The following is a 22743-nucleotide window of genomic DNA, read 5'->3' on the forward strand; positions in this document are numbered from 1 at the left end:
CAGGCTCCTAGATCGTGTCACGGGTCCCAGCCTGCCAATCTGCACTTTAGTCGTGGCTTGTATGTCATTACCTGCATTTTCCTTACTTTTCCTGCATGTGTGTGTGTTACTGCCCATTCCCCCCTACTCGTATGACCATAACCCAGAGGGATTCTTTGCCTTCCTTTTTTGATCACTCGTAAACTCTACCTCCCTAAGCTGTTCTCTCTTCCCACACTCCTCCCTGGGACGCTCCCCCTCAATACACTTCCTTCCACCTTCTCCCCCTCTTTGTCCGTCATTTGCATTCCCGTTGTCATCCTTCCTACCGTGGAGCTTTGCTCTAAGTATCTCGCCTTGGTTCCTATTCTCCAGTCCCTCTCCCTCATCCTTATTGAATTAAAACTTTTGTAGTTTTGTAAAATTTCCTGGTGCTCATGCTTTTTAACTGTTTAATATGAATACACCCAGGAATCATTTGTTTGTTTTTAATACTATTACCACATATATGTATGTATGTAGGACTGTCTCTCCTGATCAGAATTACTGTAGCAGTCTGAGATATGCTACTGTAGATACTCATCCCATATGAGGTTAAGTGGGTGGGGCTTCAGAGGTACACCTCTGTGAAACTCCCACATTATGAAACGCCTTCCTCCATCAGTTAAGGAAAGCTCAAGCTCATCTTGCTTGAATTTCACAACACCACAATAAATTATTCTGACATAAGTTTTAGTTGGATGTGAACCTGGGTTATCTCTTCATTTTTGTAACTGTATTTGTATTTCAGATTAGTAAACTGCCTTTAGGAAACACAGCACACAACTCAAGTTGGCTTTGGGTTATTCAAAAGTATGCAGCCATATGTCCAAGAAACTGTCTTTGATAAATTTGGAACTTGTCCTGTCAAATATACATTTCCAACAGCATCCACATGGTGTCAATCCATCTTGATCATAAAAGGAAACAACAAATAATGCTTCTCTGTACCTCATAAATATTTTTTGATCAGCCAAAAGGACCCATCTAGAAGAGAATTCTTGATGTAATGGAAGCCTGTCTAGTCCAGAGGAGGATTTATTTTCAGGTTAGGCTCTTCATGTTTTTAAACATAACGTTCAGATTTTTCTAGTATTCTATATCTATTTTATTTGAAACAAAATCTAATTCCTTTAAATTCAAACCTTGTTTAAATGCAACACTAATGTCTATTGCAAGATTTAATTAATGGTACAAATAAGTTAAAGGACTGTTAGAGCTAATCTAAACAAAATTGCAAAATAATATTTTTCAGTGGATTCAGAATGCAAAATGCATGTGAAAACAGATGGAAAAGATGCTTTGTTTGGTGTTTTGCCACTCAAGACTATAGTTCAGAAGTGACTGGATTACTTATACAAGACTAATTGATGTCAAAGATGTTTGACTAACAGGGATTCTACTGATATGTACATATATGCGCATTCCATAGTTCCTCTCTGAGTTATGTATATGTTTGTGTGTGTATGTAACAAGCTAATAACAGTATCCACTCCTTCGTGTGGTGCGTGTGTGTGTAGATATTTACAATTCAATTCACAAAATAATACAGGTAGTCCTTGGGTTAAGACAGCAATTGAGACTGGGATTGATGTCACTATGGTCATAAAATGCAGTATCACACGACTCCATCACTTAGTGAAGGCAATCCAGGTATGCATGGTTACCATGGTGATCCCAAGATGTGCAAGTCATTAAGTGGAAAGTGGCAGGAATCCCAGGCAAGAGCAGAGAGAGATGGGGGAAGCCCAGGGAGAACTTGTATAGGCCAGACATGAGTTGGGGGATGGGTGTTGTGGTGTGGCAGCCAAGGAAGGAAGGTGCAAGTGTGTGAGCACAGGGAGGCTAAGGGAAGGAGGATGCAGCATAGTGTGAGTTCAGGGAGATCAAAGGAAGGAAAGTGAGGGCAAGCACAGGGGAGCCAAGGAAAAGAAAGCAAGACTTGATGTGCAGGACGGCAGGGAGGACTTACCAGAGCAACTTGTGACCTTGGCAGGGAAAGTCTAAAATGGTAATCAAGTGATTGGGAAATGCTTTAACTCTCAGAAGTGGAAGCTGTTTGCCAAGTGCCTGAATCACAATCACGTGACTGTGGGGGTCCTGGGACAACTGGAACTTCAAGGATCAGTTATGTACAACTTCTTCAGCACTATTGCAGCTTTGAATGGTCACTGAACTAGTAGTCAGTGAAGACTACCTGTAGCAGCGTCCATTCTTTCTTGGTAAATTCCTGGACTATAGCAGCAGAATGAATTGCAGATAATTTGCATTCTCTGTTTCTGCTATGCTTTGAATTCCTCTGTTTATCCTCAACATTTCAAATGTTATTCTAGAACAGGGGTGCCAAACTGCCGGCCCATGGGCCGGTTGCATCATATGGATGCTGTGCCTACCCCAGCTCTGGCAGTGCAAAAAAAGTCGCGATACATTGCAACATGTCACATGACGTGGTGAGTTTGACACCCATGTTCTAGAACAGTGGCTCTCAACCTGTGGGTCGGGACCCCATTTGGGCTCGAACAACCATTTCACGGGGGTCACCAAACAACGCAGTCCGCCATTTTTTTCCCCTTTTCCTTAGCTGTGCTACGCCCTTTTATTCTATTGGCTTTTGAAAGCCAATAGAATAGACTCTCTTGAATAGAGTCTAATTCTATTGGCTTTCAAAAGCCAATAGGAATTGTCCAGGCTGTCTGCCCTGCTGAGCCCGCCAAAAGTCCCATTCTGCAAACGGTGCTGCAAGTTGTCTGCAGCGAAGGCGAGCTGTCTGGAAGTTTCCACCCCTCCCTGCTGAGCAACTACTAAAAATGTAAGTAAAAGAGGGCCAGGGGTGGGAGGTGGGAGGCCGGCGGGTGCAGGGAGGATTGCTGGCGCACGTGGGGCCCGGTGGGTGCCTTACCTCCCTTGGGCTGGGCCAGCTGGTGGCCCAGCCGGTGCTTGGCCTGCACCGTCTCTGCCGCTTGCCAGCTACGCCTCAGCTGGCGCAGGGGGCGGCACCATGCATGCGCGGCGCTCCCGGGCAGGGAAAGTCCTCGACTTATGACCTTGACTTACGACCGGTTAGGGGTCGTGGGATTAAAAAGGTTGAGAACCACTGTTCTAGAACATCAGAGCATTATTTACTTCCAATTTAAGACATTTATAAATCACTTTTCACAACAATGACCCCATAGTAAGTTATAATGTAAAACAAAACAATAAAATATTTATTTGTTAGGATTATATCCTACCATTCTAACAAATTTCATGGTTAGGACAGTGAATAATATAGTATTATATACACAAAATATGAATTCATATAAATACACTTTAAAAAGGCTTCGATTGCAGCAACTAGTCAGTCTTTCATTCCAAATGCATTCAAATTAATTCTTAAATTATGAACGCAGAAATATGAGCCATGTGGTATTTACATGGCACGGAGAGCTCCCTGGAGTAGAGCAAATGAACTGTTCCTGTTGATATAATGGCGGCAGTCACAAACCCGGAACAACGCTGATGAGACGCTAATTTAAAAAAAAAACCTCGAAGCCCTATTTTTCTTTGTCCCTTTCAAAAGAATTTCCGCGTTTACCATTCAAGACAAAGCTACCGAGTGCTTCAAATCGATGGGGTCCTATAATCGGTGTCTTCCATTCCGTGACTGTTTTCAAATCACGCCAGGTGAACAATCCAGTCTGCAGTTAGTCGCGTAGAAGGTTACGAAATGCAGGTAGAAGAATAGCGCAACACCGAAGGTTTCTAACGTTTTCAATGAGTCTTAACATGAGCATTACGCTTTTACTTAAAATCATATCTCCTTCAGCCCTTCACACATTGGACCCTACGGCGAGGTTTCCATCGGTTGCCAGCAGCCAACGTCTCCAGCCGAGCAGCGACCCGGCTCCTTCCTTCTCCTCCTCCTCCTCCTCCCCCCTCTCGTCACTCCCTGATGATGTCACTCCAGCAGGTGTCCAATACAAAACGCGCAGTCAACGCTACTGGAGAGTTTGCCGCTACTACGCATGCGCAGACGTGGAGGTTGGGTTCTCCCACTACTTCTCTCTGTCTCTTGGCTGGGGGGAGGGGACTGCTCAGGTCTGGCAGCGCCCCCCATTAACTGACAGCACGCCGGCTTCGTCCGCGCGTCCCTCAGCCGAGCCAGCGGGCTGGAGAGAAGCGTCGTCGGGCCCGGGTGCAGAGTGAGGAGGGAGCGCAGGCCTCCCTACCGGTCGGACGCCTCTTGGTCCAGAGGGGAGCGAGGCAATGAGCCAGGGGCCCCGGCAGCCGCTCCTTCCACTCAGGCAGGTATTCCGTGTCGGCTTCCTCACGCCCCTTTCGGTCCTGCGGCACAAGGACGGAGAGGTCCCGGGCAGCCCTTTCTGAGGGAATTCTCGGCGGGCTTTCAGAACCCGCTTCCTCCGCCCGGGCGAGTTAGAAGGGCTCTCACCTGCCGCCACAGGTTACAGCTCTTCTCCACGAGAGGCCTCTGCCGCCGCATCTCGGGGGCCAAAGCGCGCAAAGCGGCGGCGGCAAAGCCGCCGGAGCTGCACCTTCTTTTGACCGAAGCCGGCCAAAACCAGAAGAGGCAGGCGGGAGCTGTGTAGGCCGGCTGAAGCGGCGCCGAGTTCTTCAAGTTGTTGGATGCCGGGACCGCTTTCCTCGGGCGCCGACATACGCAGCTGCGGCGGGGCATGAATCTGGCGCAGCCCGAAGGGGAGGAGGGCGACGGTAGCGAAGAAGAGGAAGACGACATGGAGATGCCGCCGCCGTCGGAGGAGGAGGAGGAGGAGGTGGTGGTGGTGGCTGCCAAGACGGCCGTAGCTGGGGAGCGCGGAATGGAGGCATTAACGGACCCGGCGCTCACTGGCTGCCTCCTGACAGGAGACAAGCTAGAGGGAGTGAGCGCTCGCGGCCACCCCGATTGGGAGCAAACCCTGAGCCCGGAATTGCAACAGGGCTATCGGATCCTGAGCGAGTTTCTCTTAGAAAAGCACCGGCCTCTGACTGCTCCTTTCTTAAGATCTTGGGAAAGCCAAACAAGTGAGCCCGGGCAAGCGGGTGCTTCCGACTTTTCCACAGAAGAAAATAGTGGCTATCTGCCTTGCCCCAAATCTCAGCAATTATCCGGGATGTGGCTATTGAAAATGGAAGAAAAATTTGCTTCTGGCCAGTACAGAGGAATTACTGATTTTGTGGCCGATTTCCGATTGATGTTGGAGACCTGTTATCGACTTCATGGGGTAGATCACTGGCTCTCCAAACAAGCCCAGAAGGTGGAGATGATGCTTGAACAGAAACTGGCTCTGCTATCTCGGTAGGTGTAATAATATCTGCTGTGTCAGAATACTAAGGAAAAAAGTTTACACAGAGTGGAAATAATTCTACTTTTGTGAAATATAGGCTGTGAGAGTGTAAGACCTAGATTCTTTAAAAAAAAACTGGATACATACCATCTATTTTTTTTTCTTGAGGCTACAATTATGTTAAGTAACAAGCCCACTGAAATAATAAGCTCTTAATCATGAATATAGAGTTTGTTGTACTGCACAGCTGATGTTCATTTACGACAAAGTTTAGAAGTGGGGTAAAGTGATGTAATTATGGCCTGGTTTTATATAATACTGAGTCATAAAGTGATTTGTTTTGAATTTAGTGTGAAATGCAAACTGTGCCACCAGAATTTGGCCTTATACTTATGAATGCATTGTTCTGAATGTCTGCAAGGGTTGTTTTTTGTTTTGTTTTGTTTTGTTTTTTGCTGAGAGCGGCTAAACTTCCATAAAAAGTATAATTATAATTTATAGTGAGGGTCACCACAAAATGTGTATTTTCTTTTGGTGCATTCTATCTTCTTAATGTTATAGTGAGAGAAATAGATTATAAGTGAAATAGATTATATAGTGAGAGAAATAGATATAAGATGCTTCGGTCAGAAAATTTATTGTATAATACATTTTTTATAACATCATAAGATAGATGAGGGAACAGCTTCCCATGGACTAGAAAAGGAATCTGCCTTATACAATTGACCCATTTAGTCTTATTTTGCCTATGCTGGTGTCAGCTACACAGGTAGCAGATTGAGTGAAACCAGAGATTAATCCTAGACTTTCTATATATGAAGTAGATACTGTATATTGCTAATGAGCTATACAGTACTTCATTTCTTCATTTAAAAACCTTACTAAAGACTCTTGGTGGAGATTAACAGAAATGAAATATAAATAAAATCTAGAATTTTCTTTGTATTTGTTCATCAGCATCTTTGATCATTTTTTCATCAGCTCACATACTGTTTTGCAGTATTTGAATTTTGAGCTGTATAAATATTCTTAAAACTAGATGCTTTTTTCTGAACTACAGCTTTTGTGCACAGTTACCTATTTAAATAAAGACAGCATCAGAAGAAATCTATATTTCTAATTGTTCTGATTCATTAGCATTAAGTTGCAAAAATAGACCTAAGTTTGCAAAATTGGTTTGTCAGATCAATCCCTTTCTTCTCAATGGACAAACATGGGCTAGATGGTACATTTTTACTCTGCCTTAACTCTGAATGTGAAATAGTTCAGTTGCTGACTGATGCTGGTAATGGTCTGAATGAAGCAAGACAGTTTGAGGATGAAAGAGGGATGTTCTTGCTCAATGAAAACTCAGATTGAAGAACATGAACATAACTTCTATGGATGCTTGCTTTTCATTTACTGCAAATAACTATGCATTGAAAAGACGGTGTTTAATTACTAGATGAGCTAGTTGGATGCAGATACAAAAGTATATAAAGCCAGCATTTAGCATGCTACATTAGCTCATTAATAGCCTTTTTTCCCAGCAGTGCTTGGAATTTCAGTCACTGCTGATATCTAATTAATTTGGTCATATTTTTTTAACAAATATTATGTTATCTTTTGCTTTTATAATACAACACTTTATTATTTCCTCTGACCAGAAACCAAAGATACTGGATTTTGTGCTACAGTATGAAAACACATATCTTTAGGAATATCTAATAAACAATACTGTTTAAAATATCTCCTAAAATGCTAAAATGTGAGCTTGAGTAGTTTGGATAGATTAAAATTCACAAACACAAGATATATCTATATATGTATTCCTTAACTTTGTTTATAAGCAGATGTTGACTTTTAAGTCTGGCAGTGTGACAATAGCTATTCTTACAATTTTGAAGTTGCAAGGATAAATGGACATTATCTCCATAGCTGAACACTCTGATACATCAATGTAATTGCTGATGAAGCAATTAATAAGAGGATTCTGTTTAATATTATATATTAGTAAATGAGAAAATGAGGATGAAATTGAGATTTGTCTCATTGTTTTAGACCAGGGAAATTATTGCCATCAAAGATTGTTCAGTTAGAACTGAAAGATGGAATATAGATGTTTAAATTAATGAAACAATGAAGAATTAACTATGTAAATTTTATCTATGAAAATAGGACTTGAATCTAGTATTGTGTACTTCAAATGAAGGAGCTCCTGCTATTCAAAGTTTTGATCAATGGAGAATTTCCATTGATGAGATGAAAATTAAGCAATTTATGTTTCCCTGCCTTATCCCATTTATTTCAGAAAGCAGATTTGGTTTGTTTACCAGTATTTAAACTAAGGGATGTTTATACTGAACTTCAGTCTGTGGCATTCACATACTATTTCTAACACCAGAAATATCATCAGAAGATGGATGTTTCTTATTACCAATTGTTAGGGAACACGAACAGGAGACTATTATATTTGTGTTCTTTTGGTAAACTTCCTATAAGCCATCTGGTTGGTGAGAATAGAAGGATGGACTAGATAAGCTTTTAATTTTACACAGTGAGGCTATTTCTAACTTGTTCTTATGTTTCTCTTTGTCACTGTACTTTCAGCAAGTACAATTGTTCATAGCTAATTCTTGAATTACAGAAACTTTGTACAAAACATCTTAAATGGCTTTCACTTTGCACCAATATTGGTAGCCAGCCTATTTTTAGGATTCTATTCTGTCATATATCTCCATTTTAAAAACAAATCTATATTATTTTCTAAGTCTTTACATACTGCTGAAAAAATAACTTTCTCTCAGAATTCCAAATGCCAAGGTAATCAAATTTCTTATTTATTACTATATTTACATTTCAGTTTTCTCAAGGAATGCAGTAAATGAAAGATTCAAGCCAGCTAAAAGGAAGTATTTCTTCATAAGTGCATTATTAAACAATGGAATTTGCTGCAATTAATTTAAAATGTTTTAAAAGAAAAAAGAGACAAAACTATTGATGGCTACTAAACATGAATGACTATTGTGAAAAGATTCCTGCATTTTTATAAAGCTTAATAGAGACCCTAAGAATACCTTTTTAAACAGTTTGATACAATGGTTAAGGCATCAGGCTAGAAACTGGGAGACTATGAGTGCTAGACTTGCCTTAGACACAAAGCCAGCTAAATGATCTAGGCTAGTCAGTTTCAGTCCTAGAACAAGGTTATGACAAACCACTTCTGAAAAACCTTGCCAAGATAACTATAGGGACTTATCCAAGCAGTCTCCAAGAATTGGATACACAATTGAACAGAAGGGGCAGGTGGGGGGGGGGAGCGGAGAGGGAGGAAAGAATTTAAGCAGATACTTTGTAGAAAAGCCTGAACAGACCAGAAAAAATACTTTCTTTCCTAATTTTGTTCAACATTTATCCTTTTTAGGTAAAACTTTATCCAGTTAGAACAGGTTGTTGGTTTCAGGTTATTAAGAACCTAGTTGCAACCATCGGATAATATAATTTGTTATCTCAGTCAGTGACATCAGACATTAAATGTATCACGTAATTTGATAAAATAATCACTTTTACTGTAAATTTATGAGAATATTTTCTGAAGAAGCAGGCTAGTTAGCAACATTTAAGATGATAAAACACTTTTTCTCAAATTTTCCTCTCTATATGATCCAAAAATCTAGAAGACAATATGTAAATTGTTTACTTAGATGTTTGTTGCTTTCTGCTTTTCTAAAATAAATTCTTTTTTATATCTAAAGAAAAACAAGGACAATATTGCTTTAAAAAAAGAGAATTTCTCATATTAAAAGCTTCTTCACATGCAGGGATGCATAGTTGCATAGTTATGTTGTATGCACACGATTTTCACAAATCAATTTTGTTTTCCTGAACTTTGGGCAGGAAATTCAACAACTTTTTTTCTTAGAATTGGAACAAAACAGAACAGCTCCTTAGCAGACAAGTCCAAAACTCTCCAGTTGGGCAGACCGATAAATGCAACCCATTGTAGTAATTTTTACTGGGTTTGCTAGTAGACTGTATAAAAAGGTAAAGTTTTCCAGTGTCCATTTGAATCCGACTCTAGGGGGCTGTGCTCATTTCCATTTCTTAGGCAAGAGAGACAGTGTTATCTGAAGGCATTTTCATGGTCATGTGGCCAGCATGAGTATACGCCGAGGCTCACAGAACGTTGTTACCTTCCCACCGAAGTGGTATTTATTTATCTACTTGCATTTGCATGCTTTTGAACTTCTAGATGGGCAGGAGCTGGAGCAAGTAACGGACTCACCGGTCACACATAACTCAAATCTCAAACCTGGCCTGTCAGCTTTCCAGATGACCTCAACATCTTTAACTACCTGTAATCAGTTATGGATCGAGTTTTTGAGTTGCTGGTTATTTGCCCATCATTTCTTCCCATTTTTATGAAAGTAAAATTGACTCAAATTAGTAAACTAATAGATTACTGCATCAGTGTTTCTCAGACTTGGCAGACTGAAGAGATGTGGTCATCAATTCCTATAATTCCCCAGCCAGCCAGTCTCTCATGTCCTTTTCATTTCTTGATTGGACTATACTAACTCATAGTTGATTGAAGACCACATGGAAGCTTCAGCTGAGGCTCAATGGAGCTGCCTAATAAATGACCAGACCCCATTATACCATGGTATAATGGCTATCAATGGCTATCAGTATATTTCTGTGCAATTCAAAATGTTTTTTTTAATCTATAAAGATCTCTCTGCTTGGTATCTGTGTAACTTTGAAACTACCTGTTCCAGATAGAATCTTCCTATTTAATGCATGCAGAGAGTATGTTGCATATTCTCAGTGTGTGGAGAACCTTTTCTTATTTTTCCTTTTCAAAATTATAGTATCTTTTTAACCTAGGGAGATGTCTAAAGGATTTATTGTTTTTTCAATCATAAGGAAGATAGCAATCATTTTGTTAATGTTTAAACAAGGAATCAATTTAATTTTGATTAAATAACTGGAAATGATTATAAATGGTTCCTTTAATATTTCAACATATCAGAAGATTCTCTTTAGTGACTTTCTTGGCACTAAATATGTATTCATAAATCTGTCATTGACAGATTGAGGTTGTCTAAGGCTATGATTCTGAGCTAACTCCCAACTTCTGCCTTCAATTGCCCCCTTCCCTCTGGTGTATAAATGGGAGAATCCCTTCATTACATACTTATTTTAGTAATTATAATGCCAAATCAGTAGAGAAAAACTGTTGAAAGCCCCCGTCTATTAGAACATCTGTGGAAAGTGCATGAAAGTGAGTACTCTGTGTAAGTGCTCTTGTCCTGTAGAATAGCTTGTCCCAGAGGAAGGAGTGGCCATTCTTAATTCTTACATTCAGAGATAAGAAAAAGCTGTTAGGGGAAAAATAAATAGACTAGAGGTACAGATGGCTTCATACATGCTGCATGGCATGAATATCTTTGATGATAATCAAAGAGTCAGCACATGACCAACCCAATTTTATGGCCCTTTTTTGCTGTCATTAAGCAAATCACGGTTTTCAAACAAATCCAACTTTCCCAATATTTTGGGAACTGGCTGAGAAGGTCACAAACTGTGATCACATGAATGCTGCAACCAGTTGTAAATGTGAGACAGATGCCAAATACCTGAATTGCAATCACATGACCATGGGGGGTGATGTAATGGAAGTTGGTATTTTAATGTCTCATTGAATGGCAGCACATTTCTAAAGTAGATTTCTGAAACATTGTAATATTTTGAATTTAATGCGGGAAGAGCTAGTTCCTTAAGTTTGGAAAAGGAGACTTATAAGACTTACATGGTTGTACTATTACACATGTAAGCAAAAAGCCCAAAAATAAACATAAGACTAATATGAATTCTTACTAGTAATTCTTACTAATAGAGAAGAAGTGATAGAGGGAGTTGAAGATACTGAAACCTTGGACAAGAGTGACCATGTCATATTGGAATTCAATATAATGCAAACACAAACAATAGAATATAATCCAACCAATGTCTTAAACTTTAAAAGAGCTGATTTTAACAAACTCAGAGAGTCCCTAAGAAAAATTCCATGGTTGAAAATCCTAAAGAGAAAAACAACTCAAGTGTGGGAAACTCTGAAAAATATGAGCATAAAGGCCCAGTCCAACACAATACCACTGAAAAAGAAATCCAAGAAGAAATCAGCATGGTTGCACAAACATCTCTCTGATAAACTGAAAGACAAAAAGGATAAGTACAAAAAATAGAAAGAGGGACATATAACTAAGGCAGAATACCAGCATGTATAGACTAAATCTGCAAAGTTGAAGTCAGGAAATCTAAGGCTCAGAATGAACAAAGACTTGCAACAAAAGTTAAAGATAATGAAAAAAAAGTTTCAAAATATAAACAAGAGCTGATGTGGTTCCAATCTTCAAAAAGGGGGGGGGGAAACCAGACCCAGGAATCTACAGACCAATCAGCCTAACATTAACACCTGGGAAGATACTGGAAAAAATAATAAAAAAACAGATCTGTGAACATCTAGAAATAAATAAAGTTATAACTAGTAGCCAGCCCAGGTTTGTTCAAAACAGATCATGCCAAACCAATTTTATTTCATTCTTTGACAAAGTGACTAAATTAGTAGACTAGAAAAATGCTGTGGATATTGTATATTTAGACTTCAGCAAGGCATTTGACAAAGTAGACCACAATCTACTTACTGGTAATCTAGAAAAATGTGCGATAGACAGCATCACCACCTGATGGATTTGTAGCTGGCTGACAAACAGTACTCAATGAGTAGTCCTTAATCTACATGGAGGGAAGTAAGCAGTGGGGTACCACAAGGTTCTATCTTAGGCCCACTATTCTTCAATATCTTTATAAATGACTTAGATGAGGGAATAGAAGGAGAACTCATCAAATGTGCAGATGACACTAAGCTGGCAGGAATAGTCAACACCCCAGAAGACAAGCTCATGATCCAAAAAGATCTTGACAGACTTGAACAATGGGCCCGATTCAACAAAATGAAATTTAATGTGGAGAAAAGCAAGGTTTTGTACCTAGGTAAGAAAAAACCAAGGGAACAAATACAGATTAGGCAAAATCAGGTTCAAAAACAGTAACTGTGAGAGGGACCTTGGAGTCCTAGTGGACAATCACTTAAACATGAATCAGCAGTGTGCAGCAGCAGCCGAAAAAGCTAACACAACCTTGATTGTATAACCAGAGGCATAAAATCAAAATCACATGAAGTATTAGTACCACTTTATAAAGCCTTAGTAAGACCACACCTGGAGTACTGCATCTAGTTTTGGTCACCACATTACAAAAAAGATGTTAAGACTTTGGAAAAAGTGCAAAGAAGAGCAACTAAGATGATTAAGGCTTGGAGACAAAAATATATGAAGAACGGTTTCTCTAGACCAGGGCTTTTCAACCAGTGGTACGGGTACCACCTGTAGTACATTGGCACCTGGCAGGTGGTACGCGACCATCCTAGAAAAGTGGTAGTGGGGGAGGGGAATGAGCTGAACCGGTGGCACAAGCCTAAGGGAGAGATGGCTGGAGTTGCAGGGCTGTCAGGGCTCAGCGGAAGCGCCAGGATCAGTGCCGCTTTCCAGCTGATCGGCACTTCTTCGGGACTGTCAGGGCTCAGCGGAAGCGCAAGGATCAGCGCCAGGCTCCAGCTGGAGCTCGACGCTGATCCTGGTGCTTCTGCTGAGCCCCGAAGAAGCACCAATCAGCTGGAAAGCAGCACTAATCCTGGCGCTTCTGCTGAGCCAAGAAGAAGCGCCGATCACCTGGAATGTTGCAGCATCTCCAGGGTCCTGTGATTTACATTCAGATGCTTGGCAACTGATTCATATTTATGACGGTCACAGTGTCCCAGGGTCATGTGAAGTGACCAAAACCTGCTGCAACCAACCAGCAGACGGGGGGAATAAAAACCAAACACACCCCACCCCACCCCTGCTGCCAATCCTCCACAGAAATGCTCACAACAATGAAAACCTTGGACAGGAGGAAGAGCGCCGTCAGGTGGGCAGGCAGGTGTCTTGCTTGGCTGTGGCTTGGTGGCCACTTTTTTCAGTGCCATTGTAACTTTGAACAGTCACTAAGCGAACTGTTGTAAGTCCAGGACTACCTGTACTTTATCACTTTTTTTCTTCTTTTTTTTTCTTTTTTGGGGGGGGGGTCATCAAGTTTTTGACACCTTGCTGGCCGACTGGTGGTACTCGGATGTTGCCATATCCTAAAAGTGGTACAATGGGTGAAAAGGTTGAAAAGCCCTGCTCTAGACTGGGTATGACCAGTCTAGAGAAAAGAAGGATTAGGAGTCACAGGATAGCAGTATTCCAGTATTTCAAGGGCTGCCACAAAGAAGAGGGGGACAACTTATTTTCCAAAACACCAGAAGGCAAGACAAGAAACAATGGATGGAAACTAATCAAGGAGAGAAGCAACATGGGATTAAGGAGAAAGTTCCTAACAGTGAGGACAATTAACTGGTGGAACAGCTCGCCTTCAGAAATTGTGGGTGCTTCCTCACTGAAGGTTTTTAAGAAACGACTGGACAGCCAAATGTCTGAAAAAGTGTAGGGTCTCCTGCTTGAGCAGGACTAGAAGACTTCCAAGATCCCTTCCAGCTCTCTTCTATTCTAATTGATTGATTGAAAGACAAATTGAAAACGTTGTGGACACAAATGGTCAGTTGACCCATTACCAGTCTTGAGTATACAGCGACATACAAGAAACTAAGAGTTAAATAATAACTTATTAGAGCAAACTGATTTAAATATAGGGAAATTGTGAAAATCTGATAGGATCTTATCAAATTGTCTGAAGCAAAAGAAATATAGGAAAATTATCACAAGTACAATATTAAACAAAATAGGAACGATAAGATATATAGCTCACGAGAGAACTTTCTGAAATTTTACTCAGATTTATATAATAAACTTTAACTGATAAAGATATATATGTTTCCTTGGTTAAAATGTATCTTCTGTAGTTGGATTTTTCTTAACAATTATTACTTGCTCTTTTGTTCATGGATGAGATAAAAAGGTACAGGTAAATTTAAATAATGGTAAACCATTTGGATGGCTTTCCTGTGGAATGATATAAAACATTTATTGTTATTTTGTTCCTAGGGTCTATCTGCTGTTTGATGAGATTTTTAAGAATAGAATGTGATCTTCTTGATTTAATCAAATATATATTATAGTTATAATAAATCTTAATATAGATCACACGTCATGTGCTATTGACCTATTTCCTTGATATTGATATTTTCAATTATAATTTTAACTGCTGTTTAGCTAATAAAATTCAACAAGTAATCTCTTCAGAGCTGTATCAAAATTAAATATAGATCAAATGATATTCAGCGGATAGTAGATTTAGTTGATTTGAATAAAATAAAGTCACAGTTCTGTTGCTAGATGTGGAAAAAACCTGTACTAAAATTCACAGGCAATATATAATATGTATGTTAACTTAGCAAACTATGGATTTACTAAAGAATTTTATAAAATGGGCCCAGATTTCTATGAGCCTTCCAAATCCAACTGAAGGTTAATGGTTTTCATCTACCTTTTCATTTTATAAAGGTACCAGATAATGATGTTCACTTTATTTTTTTGATACTTATCCAAAACCATGTGCTATTAGATGAGATTGTAGTATCAGTGGGTTTTTGCATAAATCATTAGAATATAAATTTGCAGTATATGCTGGTGATGCATATGATTAAATCCTTTGATCAAACTACAGAATATTTTGTCAAGTAGTCTAAATCAGAATCAATATACTACTAAAACACTTGTGTTTGATTGATTGTTTGTAATCTTTAATTGGGTGGAACAGTGCATCACAGAGCAAAAATATTTTTGAATCAAGATACCTCAAATGAACTAACTTAAAGAATGCATCCAAAATCTGGGACTTGTGTCTTCCATGGGATTGAAATTTGGCAAAGTTGTGACCACTTCAGTGTTGCTATGCTGCTGCACCACTGCAGGCAGCTGTGGTCACATGATGGTAATTTCCTGTGTTTCCTACAAGGAAAATCAAAGAGGAAGCCAGCAGGGAATCAGAAGTCTCTCCTGCTTCCATTGTTTTGTTTTGTTTTGTTTTGTTTGCTTCCCACAGTCATTCTATTATTCTATTTAGGTAAGGAAATATCTCTGAACCAGTGGACAAGTGAGTCGTCCAGATCAGGGGTCCCCAATCCCCAGCCCACGGCCCACTACTGGACCTTGAGCTCTTCAGAACCAAGCCGTGAAAGTGGTGGGCAAGTGTGTGCGTGCGCGCATCCCCACTTGTGCAAGCAGCAGGCAAGCATGAGCAAGTATGCTCCATTTGCACGAGCAGTGGGCAAATACGGGCAAGCATGCTCCATTTACATGAGTGACGGGAAAGCGTGTCCACCACTTGCCCATCACTTATGCAGAACCATTTCCCCCCCCCCCCGCCAGTCTGCAAAGCTGAAAAGGTTGGGGAATTCTGGTCTAGTTGAGGCCTATATTTATTTTCACTTTTTGTTCTTATCTCTCTCTCTCTCTCTCTCTCTCTCTCTCTCTCTCTCTCTCTCTCTCTCTCTCTCTCTCACACACACACACACACACACACACACACACTGAATTTATTAATTAAACATTTTAAATAATATTTCTCAAATGTTCTGAATATGAGTGAATTATATAAAGAGTTTTCACAATATTAATGGCAGTTGTTAAATCTCAAACATTTTTAAAATGAATGTAATTCCCAGGTTACTTTATATTTTGTGTAGAATTCATACATGTAAATTTGAAAATTATTTTGAGAAGCTCAATCTTCTTTCATATTTTTTATGGGATTCTTCTGCTCTGAAAGTGTTTCTTGAAAAAAAGTCTATTGTCAATTAAAGATTGAGGATTCAGTTTTCCAAATCTTGAATTGCATCTCTGTGCAAGTCTTTCAGCTAGTACCAAATTTTGGAGATCTTCACTTAATATAAATTATGTTTCCTGGGACTTTTTGGAAGATCTGTATATAGTACTTTAGTTAAGTATATTGCTGGAGTTCAAAATACAGTAGAAGAGTTTTCAGTTTCCTGTTTTTTTCCATAATGTTACATTTTTCTCTCCCTATTTCCTTCCCCACTCCCCCCAGCCAATATTACAGTAAAATCTGTAATTTTCTTTTAGCAAGATCTTGGGTCTAGTAGGGAGAACAGAGAAATTGTTGTATCGGATTGTTGTATCCGTCCTATTTAAAAATTCTTTTACTAGCCTTGTAAACTAAATGTGCAATATATTGCATCTACGGTATGTTGCAGATAGGAGACTGAAAGAACTTTACCCTAACATTTTTTTAGACAAAGTATTTCTTAAAGTGATATCTAGGACATCTTTATGCAAAAATTTACTAAAATAAAAGATTGATTTCTTGGTAATATCTTACTATCTTCTGGTACTTCTTTTTTTAATTACAGGCCTCCATAGTAACCATTTCTTTTTGTACTTTAAAAAAAGTAGCTGGATCTATTAATTAAAATCAGCAAAGTTGTCTAAATGACATATAAGCATTTCAGCAATAAAGTAATAACCCCATATAATAAACCTATCTCTGAGAAATTCAGGGTACAATCCTATGCCCTTGGGATTCCAAAAGTGATAAAAGGCAACTGTGTGTAGTGGTTAAGGTGCTAGCCTAAAAATTAGGAGATTGTGAGTTCTAGTTATGCCTTAGGCTGAAAACCAACTTGGTGACCTTGGGCCAGTCCCTCTCTCTCTGCCCAACCCATCTCACAGGGTTTGTTGTGGGAAAAATAGGAAGAGGAAAACATATTATGTATGTTCACTGCCTTGAATTACTTATAAAGTAATAAAGGCAGGATAAAAAAATCAAAAATAAGATTGAAAAATGGTTAGCCAGATAATGTACACCTTGTATTATTTACTGATGCGGCTTGGTCAGTTGAAGACCTTATTATAATTTGCTATTCTCTATAGTGAAATTTTCTTCTAATATTAGTAAATATATGCATGAATATCCTGCTTAATTGGAAAGATAACTATTTCAGAATGTAGACTGTCAAATGGGACAGATTAAGAAAATAACCAAAATAGAACAATAAACATTTGTCTTGTTTTTTTACTGTTTTATAGAGGTACACTATTTTCAGATTTCAGCATCAGATTAGTGTTGAATTAATGCTGAAGAAACATTCTCCTATTAGGTATAATTACAAAATTCATAATCACATTTATTACGTCCTCTGTTTTTAGTCTAATAAATTGTAGATAATTCCTTTACCTGACAGTGTCACAAAATATAAATCCTTTCCTCCCAAAAATGTGATAGTTATCAAATGATAATAGCTAATCAAATCCTATAGCATTCCAAATAGTACTAGTTGTTTCCATATAGTTGTTTCCATAATGAAAATGATGCCAAAGTAATACATTAAATGTATATTCTATAAACTGTATAATATTCTAACATTTGGCACATGGGAGATAAAAGAAAGAGGAAAAGGAATACCTTGAATAATTTCTTCCTATCTTTAAATGTCTACATGTCTTATTTTTTTTAAATGACACTCTTATCTAAATGGAGTCATTTATTAGGATCCTGAATTATAGTGGCTTTCTACCGTATTTTAAATTATATAAAGAATATATACAGTTGTCTTCTAATTTGTAGGTAACCAAAATTATCATTACCTCTCCCGAAAAAGAAAAAATAGTCAAATCTCTTAAAGAAATAGAAAATTTGCAAGATTTCAACCATTTTTATTTTTGAATAAAATGCCTGCACAAAAGAATTCTATCTCAAAAGGAAAAAAATAAGGATCAAAGACCTCCTGCAATCTATATTTAAAATATGGACTAAAGTTACCCATTAACATATTAGCGGTCAATGTATAAGATTTTTTTTTCAGTATAATGGAATCACTGCCATTTTTGGATAAGTGGAATTTTAAAGAGTCTTTCTTCCTTTATAATACTATCAATACTACTAACCAAAAGTGTTTGAGGGTAACATAAAGTTATTCATTCCTCTGCTGTTCATTTTGTAACATGAGACCTGGAAGTTTTAGAATTACAGTATTGTAACATTCAGCATTACTAGGGTAGAAAGTGGGTGAAAGTGGCAAGAAGGTGACAAGCAACAGGGAGAAAGCAGAACTATTTAACTCGTTTTTTGCATCTGTCTTTACACAAAGGGAAAAAACAGACCAACCCATCGAAAATAGTGCCATAAAAAACAGAATAGAAACACAAGTTAAGATAGGCAAGAAAATGGTAAGTGAGCACCTGTCCAGCCTAGACGAGTTCAAATCGCCAGGACAGATGGATTACAGCCCAAGGTTCTCAAGGAACTGGCAGATGTGATCTCAGAACCACTGAACTATATTTTTCAAAGATCCTGGAGCACAGGGGAACTACCAGAGGACTGGAAAAGAACTGATATAGTTCCCATCTACAAAAAAGGAAAAAAAAATGGACCCAGGAAATTACAGACCTATCAGCCTGACCTCAATACCTGGGAAGATCCTGGAAAAGATAATCAAACAAGGAATCAACGAACACCTAGAGGCAAACAAAGTCATTACTAAAAGCCAACGTGGGTTTGCCAAAAATAGATAATGCCAGACAAATCTTATTGCATTCTTTGACCAAGTGACAAAATTAGAGGAATGCTGTGGACATAATTTACTTGGACTTCAGTAAGGCATTTGATAAAGTAGATCACAACTTACTACTTGACAAGATAGAAAAATGTGGGGTAGAAAGCACCACCACCAGATGGATCCGTAGCTGGCTAACCAGCCGTACTCAGCGAGTGGTCCTCAATGGAACTGAATCTACATGGAGGGAAGTGTGTAGTGGGGTGCCCCAGGGCTCTGTTCTGGGCCCAGTGTTCTTCAATATCTATATCAACGATTTGAACGAGGGGATAGATGGGAAACTCGTCAAATTTGCAGACAACACCAAGCTGGCAGGAATAGCCAACCCTCCAGAAGACAGGCTTAAGATACAGAAGGATCTGGACAGACTTGAACACTGGGCGCTATCTAACAAAATGAAATTCATTGGTGAAAAAAGCAAGGTTCTACATTTAGGCAAGAAAAACCAAATGCACAGGTATAGTATAGGGGGTACCTTGCTCAATAGTAGTAACTGTGAGAGGGACTTCGGAGTCCTTGTGGACAATCACCTAAATATGAGCCAGCAGTGTGCTGCAGCTGCCAAAAAGGTCAACACAGTGCTAGGCTGCATTAACAGAGGGATAGAATTAAGATCATGTGAAGTGTTAATACCACTTTACAATGCCTTGGTAAGGCCACACTTGGAATACTGCATCCAGTTTTGGTCACCGCGATGTAAAAAAGATGTTGAGACTCTAGAAAGAGTACAGAGAAGAGCAACAAAGATGATTAGGGGACTGGAGGCTAAAACATATAAGGAACGGTTGCTGGAATTGGGTATGTCTAGTTTAATGAAGAGAAGGATGAGGTGGGACATGATAGCAGTGTTCCAATATCTCAGGGGCTGCCACAAAGAAGAGGGTGTCAAGCTATTTTCTAAGGCGCCTGAAGGCAGGACAAGAAGCAATGAGTGGAAACTAAGCAAGGAGAGAAGCAACCTAGAACTAAGGAGAATCTTCCTGACAGTTAGAACAATTAACCAGTGGAACAACCTGCCTCCAAAAGCGGTGAATGCTCCAACACTGGAGGTTTTTAAGAAGAGACTGGGCAGCCATTTGTCCGAAATGGTATAGGGTTTCCTGCCTGAGCAGGGGGTTGGACTAGATGACCTCCAAGGTCCCTTCCAACTTTACTGTTATTATTATTAGTAGTAGTAGTAGTAGTAGTAGACTGTCTTGCATCTGAAAAGCTAATTACCATTTTACCAAGTCTTGCTTCTGAAACTTTTCCATGTTGCTTTGATGAAAGAGTTGATAACATCTGCATTTTTAATATTAGCTGTGGAGATTTTAACATATTAGTTGGTAATATTTCTGGAGTGAAATGTGATAGAAAGCATCTGAGTTACACTTGCTTGATCAAGAGATTTTGTGGAGCTAGTATCAATGAAGCATCTAAGAAACCTATGTTCTGTTCCATTGCTTTACCATGAAACTTCTGGAATTCATGATCAATACTTTTCTGCGGTAATACCATTGCTTACTTTAGTTGGAAAGTCTTTCACAAAACTTTCCTAAAGATAAGAACATTTGATACTAGTTTAAGTCTACTTGAAGACTTATCTTAGTAATAATCTAATCCATTGGATTCAAAGGCAATATTTTAATTTTCACAAAAAGATTCTTGAAGGGCAATATATTCCAGGTTTTTGCAGATCTTTTGAGTAGGAGGTGAATTTAATCAAATTCCTATTGAATTTTCAATGTTCTACTAGTTTTGGCCTGTTTAATAGCTTTGTTGCATTATTTCACCACGTCTTTAAATGTTAAATGCATACAGACAGTTTATTAAAATGTAACTGTATATACCTTGAGAGGCTATATTAAATTATTATTTTTCTCAAATCTGTATTTATGCAAAAGTAAATTAATTAATTTAGAGTGATATCCCAATAAATGAGAATGTGCAAAGACTCTATACACAATATTATATATATTACATGTTAATGCTTACAGCTGCTAAGATTTTTATAGGTCTTATAAACAGACTAAGCAAACATTATGCAAATGTATTACATATTAATGTAATTTGGTTGAATTATAGCTGCTGAGTTTGTAGTTCTTCATCTGTCTATGCATCATCCAGAACTATATATAGTACCTTGCATATGAAATTAATTTATATTGGTTATGGTCACACTTTTTCAATTTAGCATATAAATCTATTCATCATGTAATGTTTAGATGTAGTAGAGACAAAAAATTACTTTCCCGAAACATTAGCTTACAATTCAGTGCAAAACTAGATGTTCTCCAGCATGAGGATGGATAATCCATGGATTGGGTTTCCTGAAGTCCCTTCTACCCAATTAGACTAAGTCTGAGAGATAGCCACGCCTCTTGCTGGGTCATGTTTACCCAGTTCCGACTTAGTCTTTACCCAGACAAGACGTGTTGGTTCTTATCTCCAGACTCAGGTTGTAAATTTTTCCCTTTTTCCTATCCGTGAATTATCATTCCTTTCCCCTTTCATTTCCTTCACACCACTGAATTCTCCTGTGCTTTTCTTCCCTTCGTCTCCACTCCCCCTCCCCGCCTCCCTCTTGCTTGTTTCCCGGGCTACTGAAGCTTCAGCACGAGGCTTGTTTTCTTTTGAGTTCAGGGCTTTAAGGAGCCACGGAGTTTTCCGTTTGACCCAGCTGGTCGGCGAATCCCCGCAGAAGCCCCGAATGACAGCCGATCGTCCCAGGCTGCTGAAGCCTCAGCACGAGGCTTGTTTCCTTTGTTTTCAGGACTTTAAGGAGCCATGGAGCTTTCCGATCGACCCAGCTGGTCGGCGGACTTCCGCGGAAGCCCCGAACAGTAGCTGATTGTCCGGGTTTTTTGACCGGATGATCGCGACTACCAGCGAGTCGCCACGTGGCTGGCGGCCACCATTTTGGTTTTTGGGCCTGGTCCTCCTGTATCGCGGAGTGCCACGTGGCTGGCGTCCGCCATTTTTATTTCGAGGCCTGTGCCTTAGGGCTTGCACTAGGGTTAGAGGCAGATCGCCATGTGGCTGGCGATCATCATTTTGGAGGAAAAGTTCCTATCTCGCATTTTTTCTCAATTTTAATTGGTGAGAACGTGAAAGAAGATTCACAATTAGGGTTGATCACTTTAGCTGACCTGAAGATTTTTTTTTTTTTATTCTTCTGGCCTCACCGCGTGGCTGGGACCGCCCCTCCTTTTGGGAGGGCAGAGTTAGTGGAGATAATCTCTAAACCATCTCCTTAGCCACATCCACTTGTCATTGCCTCTGGCAATATATTGCTACATCAAAGGTTGGGTTATCTTTCAATGAGAGTTTATTTCTCTCATTTCTGCTGTCTACTCATTGCCTATCTACTAGTGTACTGTGCTTCACAGTTTTTACAAGGAGCTGACATACTGGTCTTACCAGTCTCTGCAATCTCACATTGGGCTTCAGCTCCTAGCCTGTTCCAGACCCATTCTCAGACCTGTGCTGAAGGATCTCAGGCCTAGCTCTCTTGCAAGGAGCCCATACTGGTCTTTCCAGTATTTACAGCCTTGTCCAAACCCATTCTCAGACTTGTGCTGAAGGGTTTCAGGTCCTAACTACTGTGCCAAGAGCCCATACTGGTCTTACCAGTTTCTACAGTTTTTCACTTTGGGACCTTAGTTCCTAAATCTCTTGTGACCCATTCTCAAACTTGTGCTGAAGGGTCCCCAACGAGATGGCTGAAGACAAGCAGTCCCAGCTGGATCTGGTACCCACCAGTCCTCCAAGTAAAAGGAGACGTAAATCTTCAAAATTGGAGGCAGC

General features: G+C 39.4%; 1 protein-coding gene across 3 annotated transcripts in view; it reads left to right on the forward strand.

Moving 5' to 3' along the window:
• The first annotated feature begins 3128 nt into the window (after window positions 1-3128).
• KIAA2026 (KIAA2026 ortholog) overlaps window positions 3129-22743 on the forward strand; it is a 57774-nt gene continuing 38159 nt past the window's right edge. For 2 of the 3 annotated variants that reach the window (XM_039356166.1, XM_039356168.1), the window contains exon 1: window positions 3131-5314. In XM_039356166.1, the coding sequence (XP_039212100.1) occupies window positions 4692-5314 (623 nt within the window). In that variant the 5' untranslated portion in view covers window positions 3131-4691. Of the gene's footprint in view, window positions 5315-22743 lie in introns of all 3 variants that reach the window. The other variant, XM_039356167.1, reaches the window with a different exon arrangement.

This window comes from Crotalus tigris, unplaced genomic scaffold, assembly GCF_016545835.1.
Source record: "Crotalus tigris isolate CLP2741 ecotype Arizona unplaced genomic scaffold, ASM1654583v1 scf7180000018786.1720131, whole genome shotgun sequence".
Taxonomy (NCBI): domain Eukaryota; kingdom Metazoa; phylum Chordata; class Lepidosauria; order Squamata; family Viperidae; genus Crotalus; species Crotalus tigris.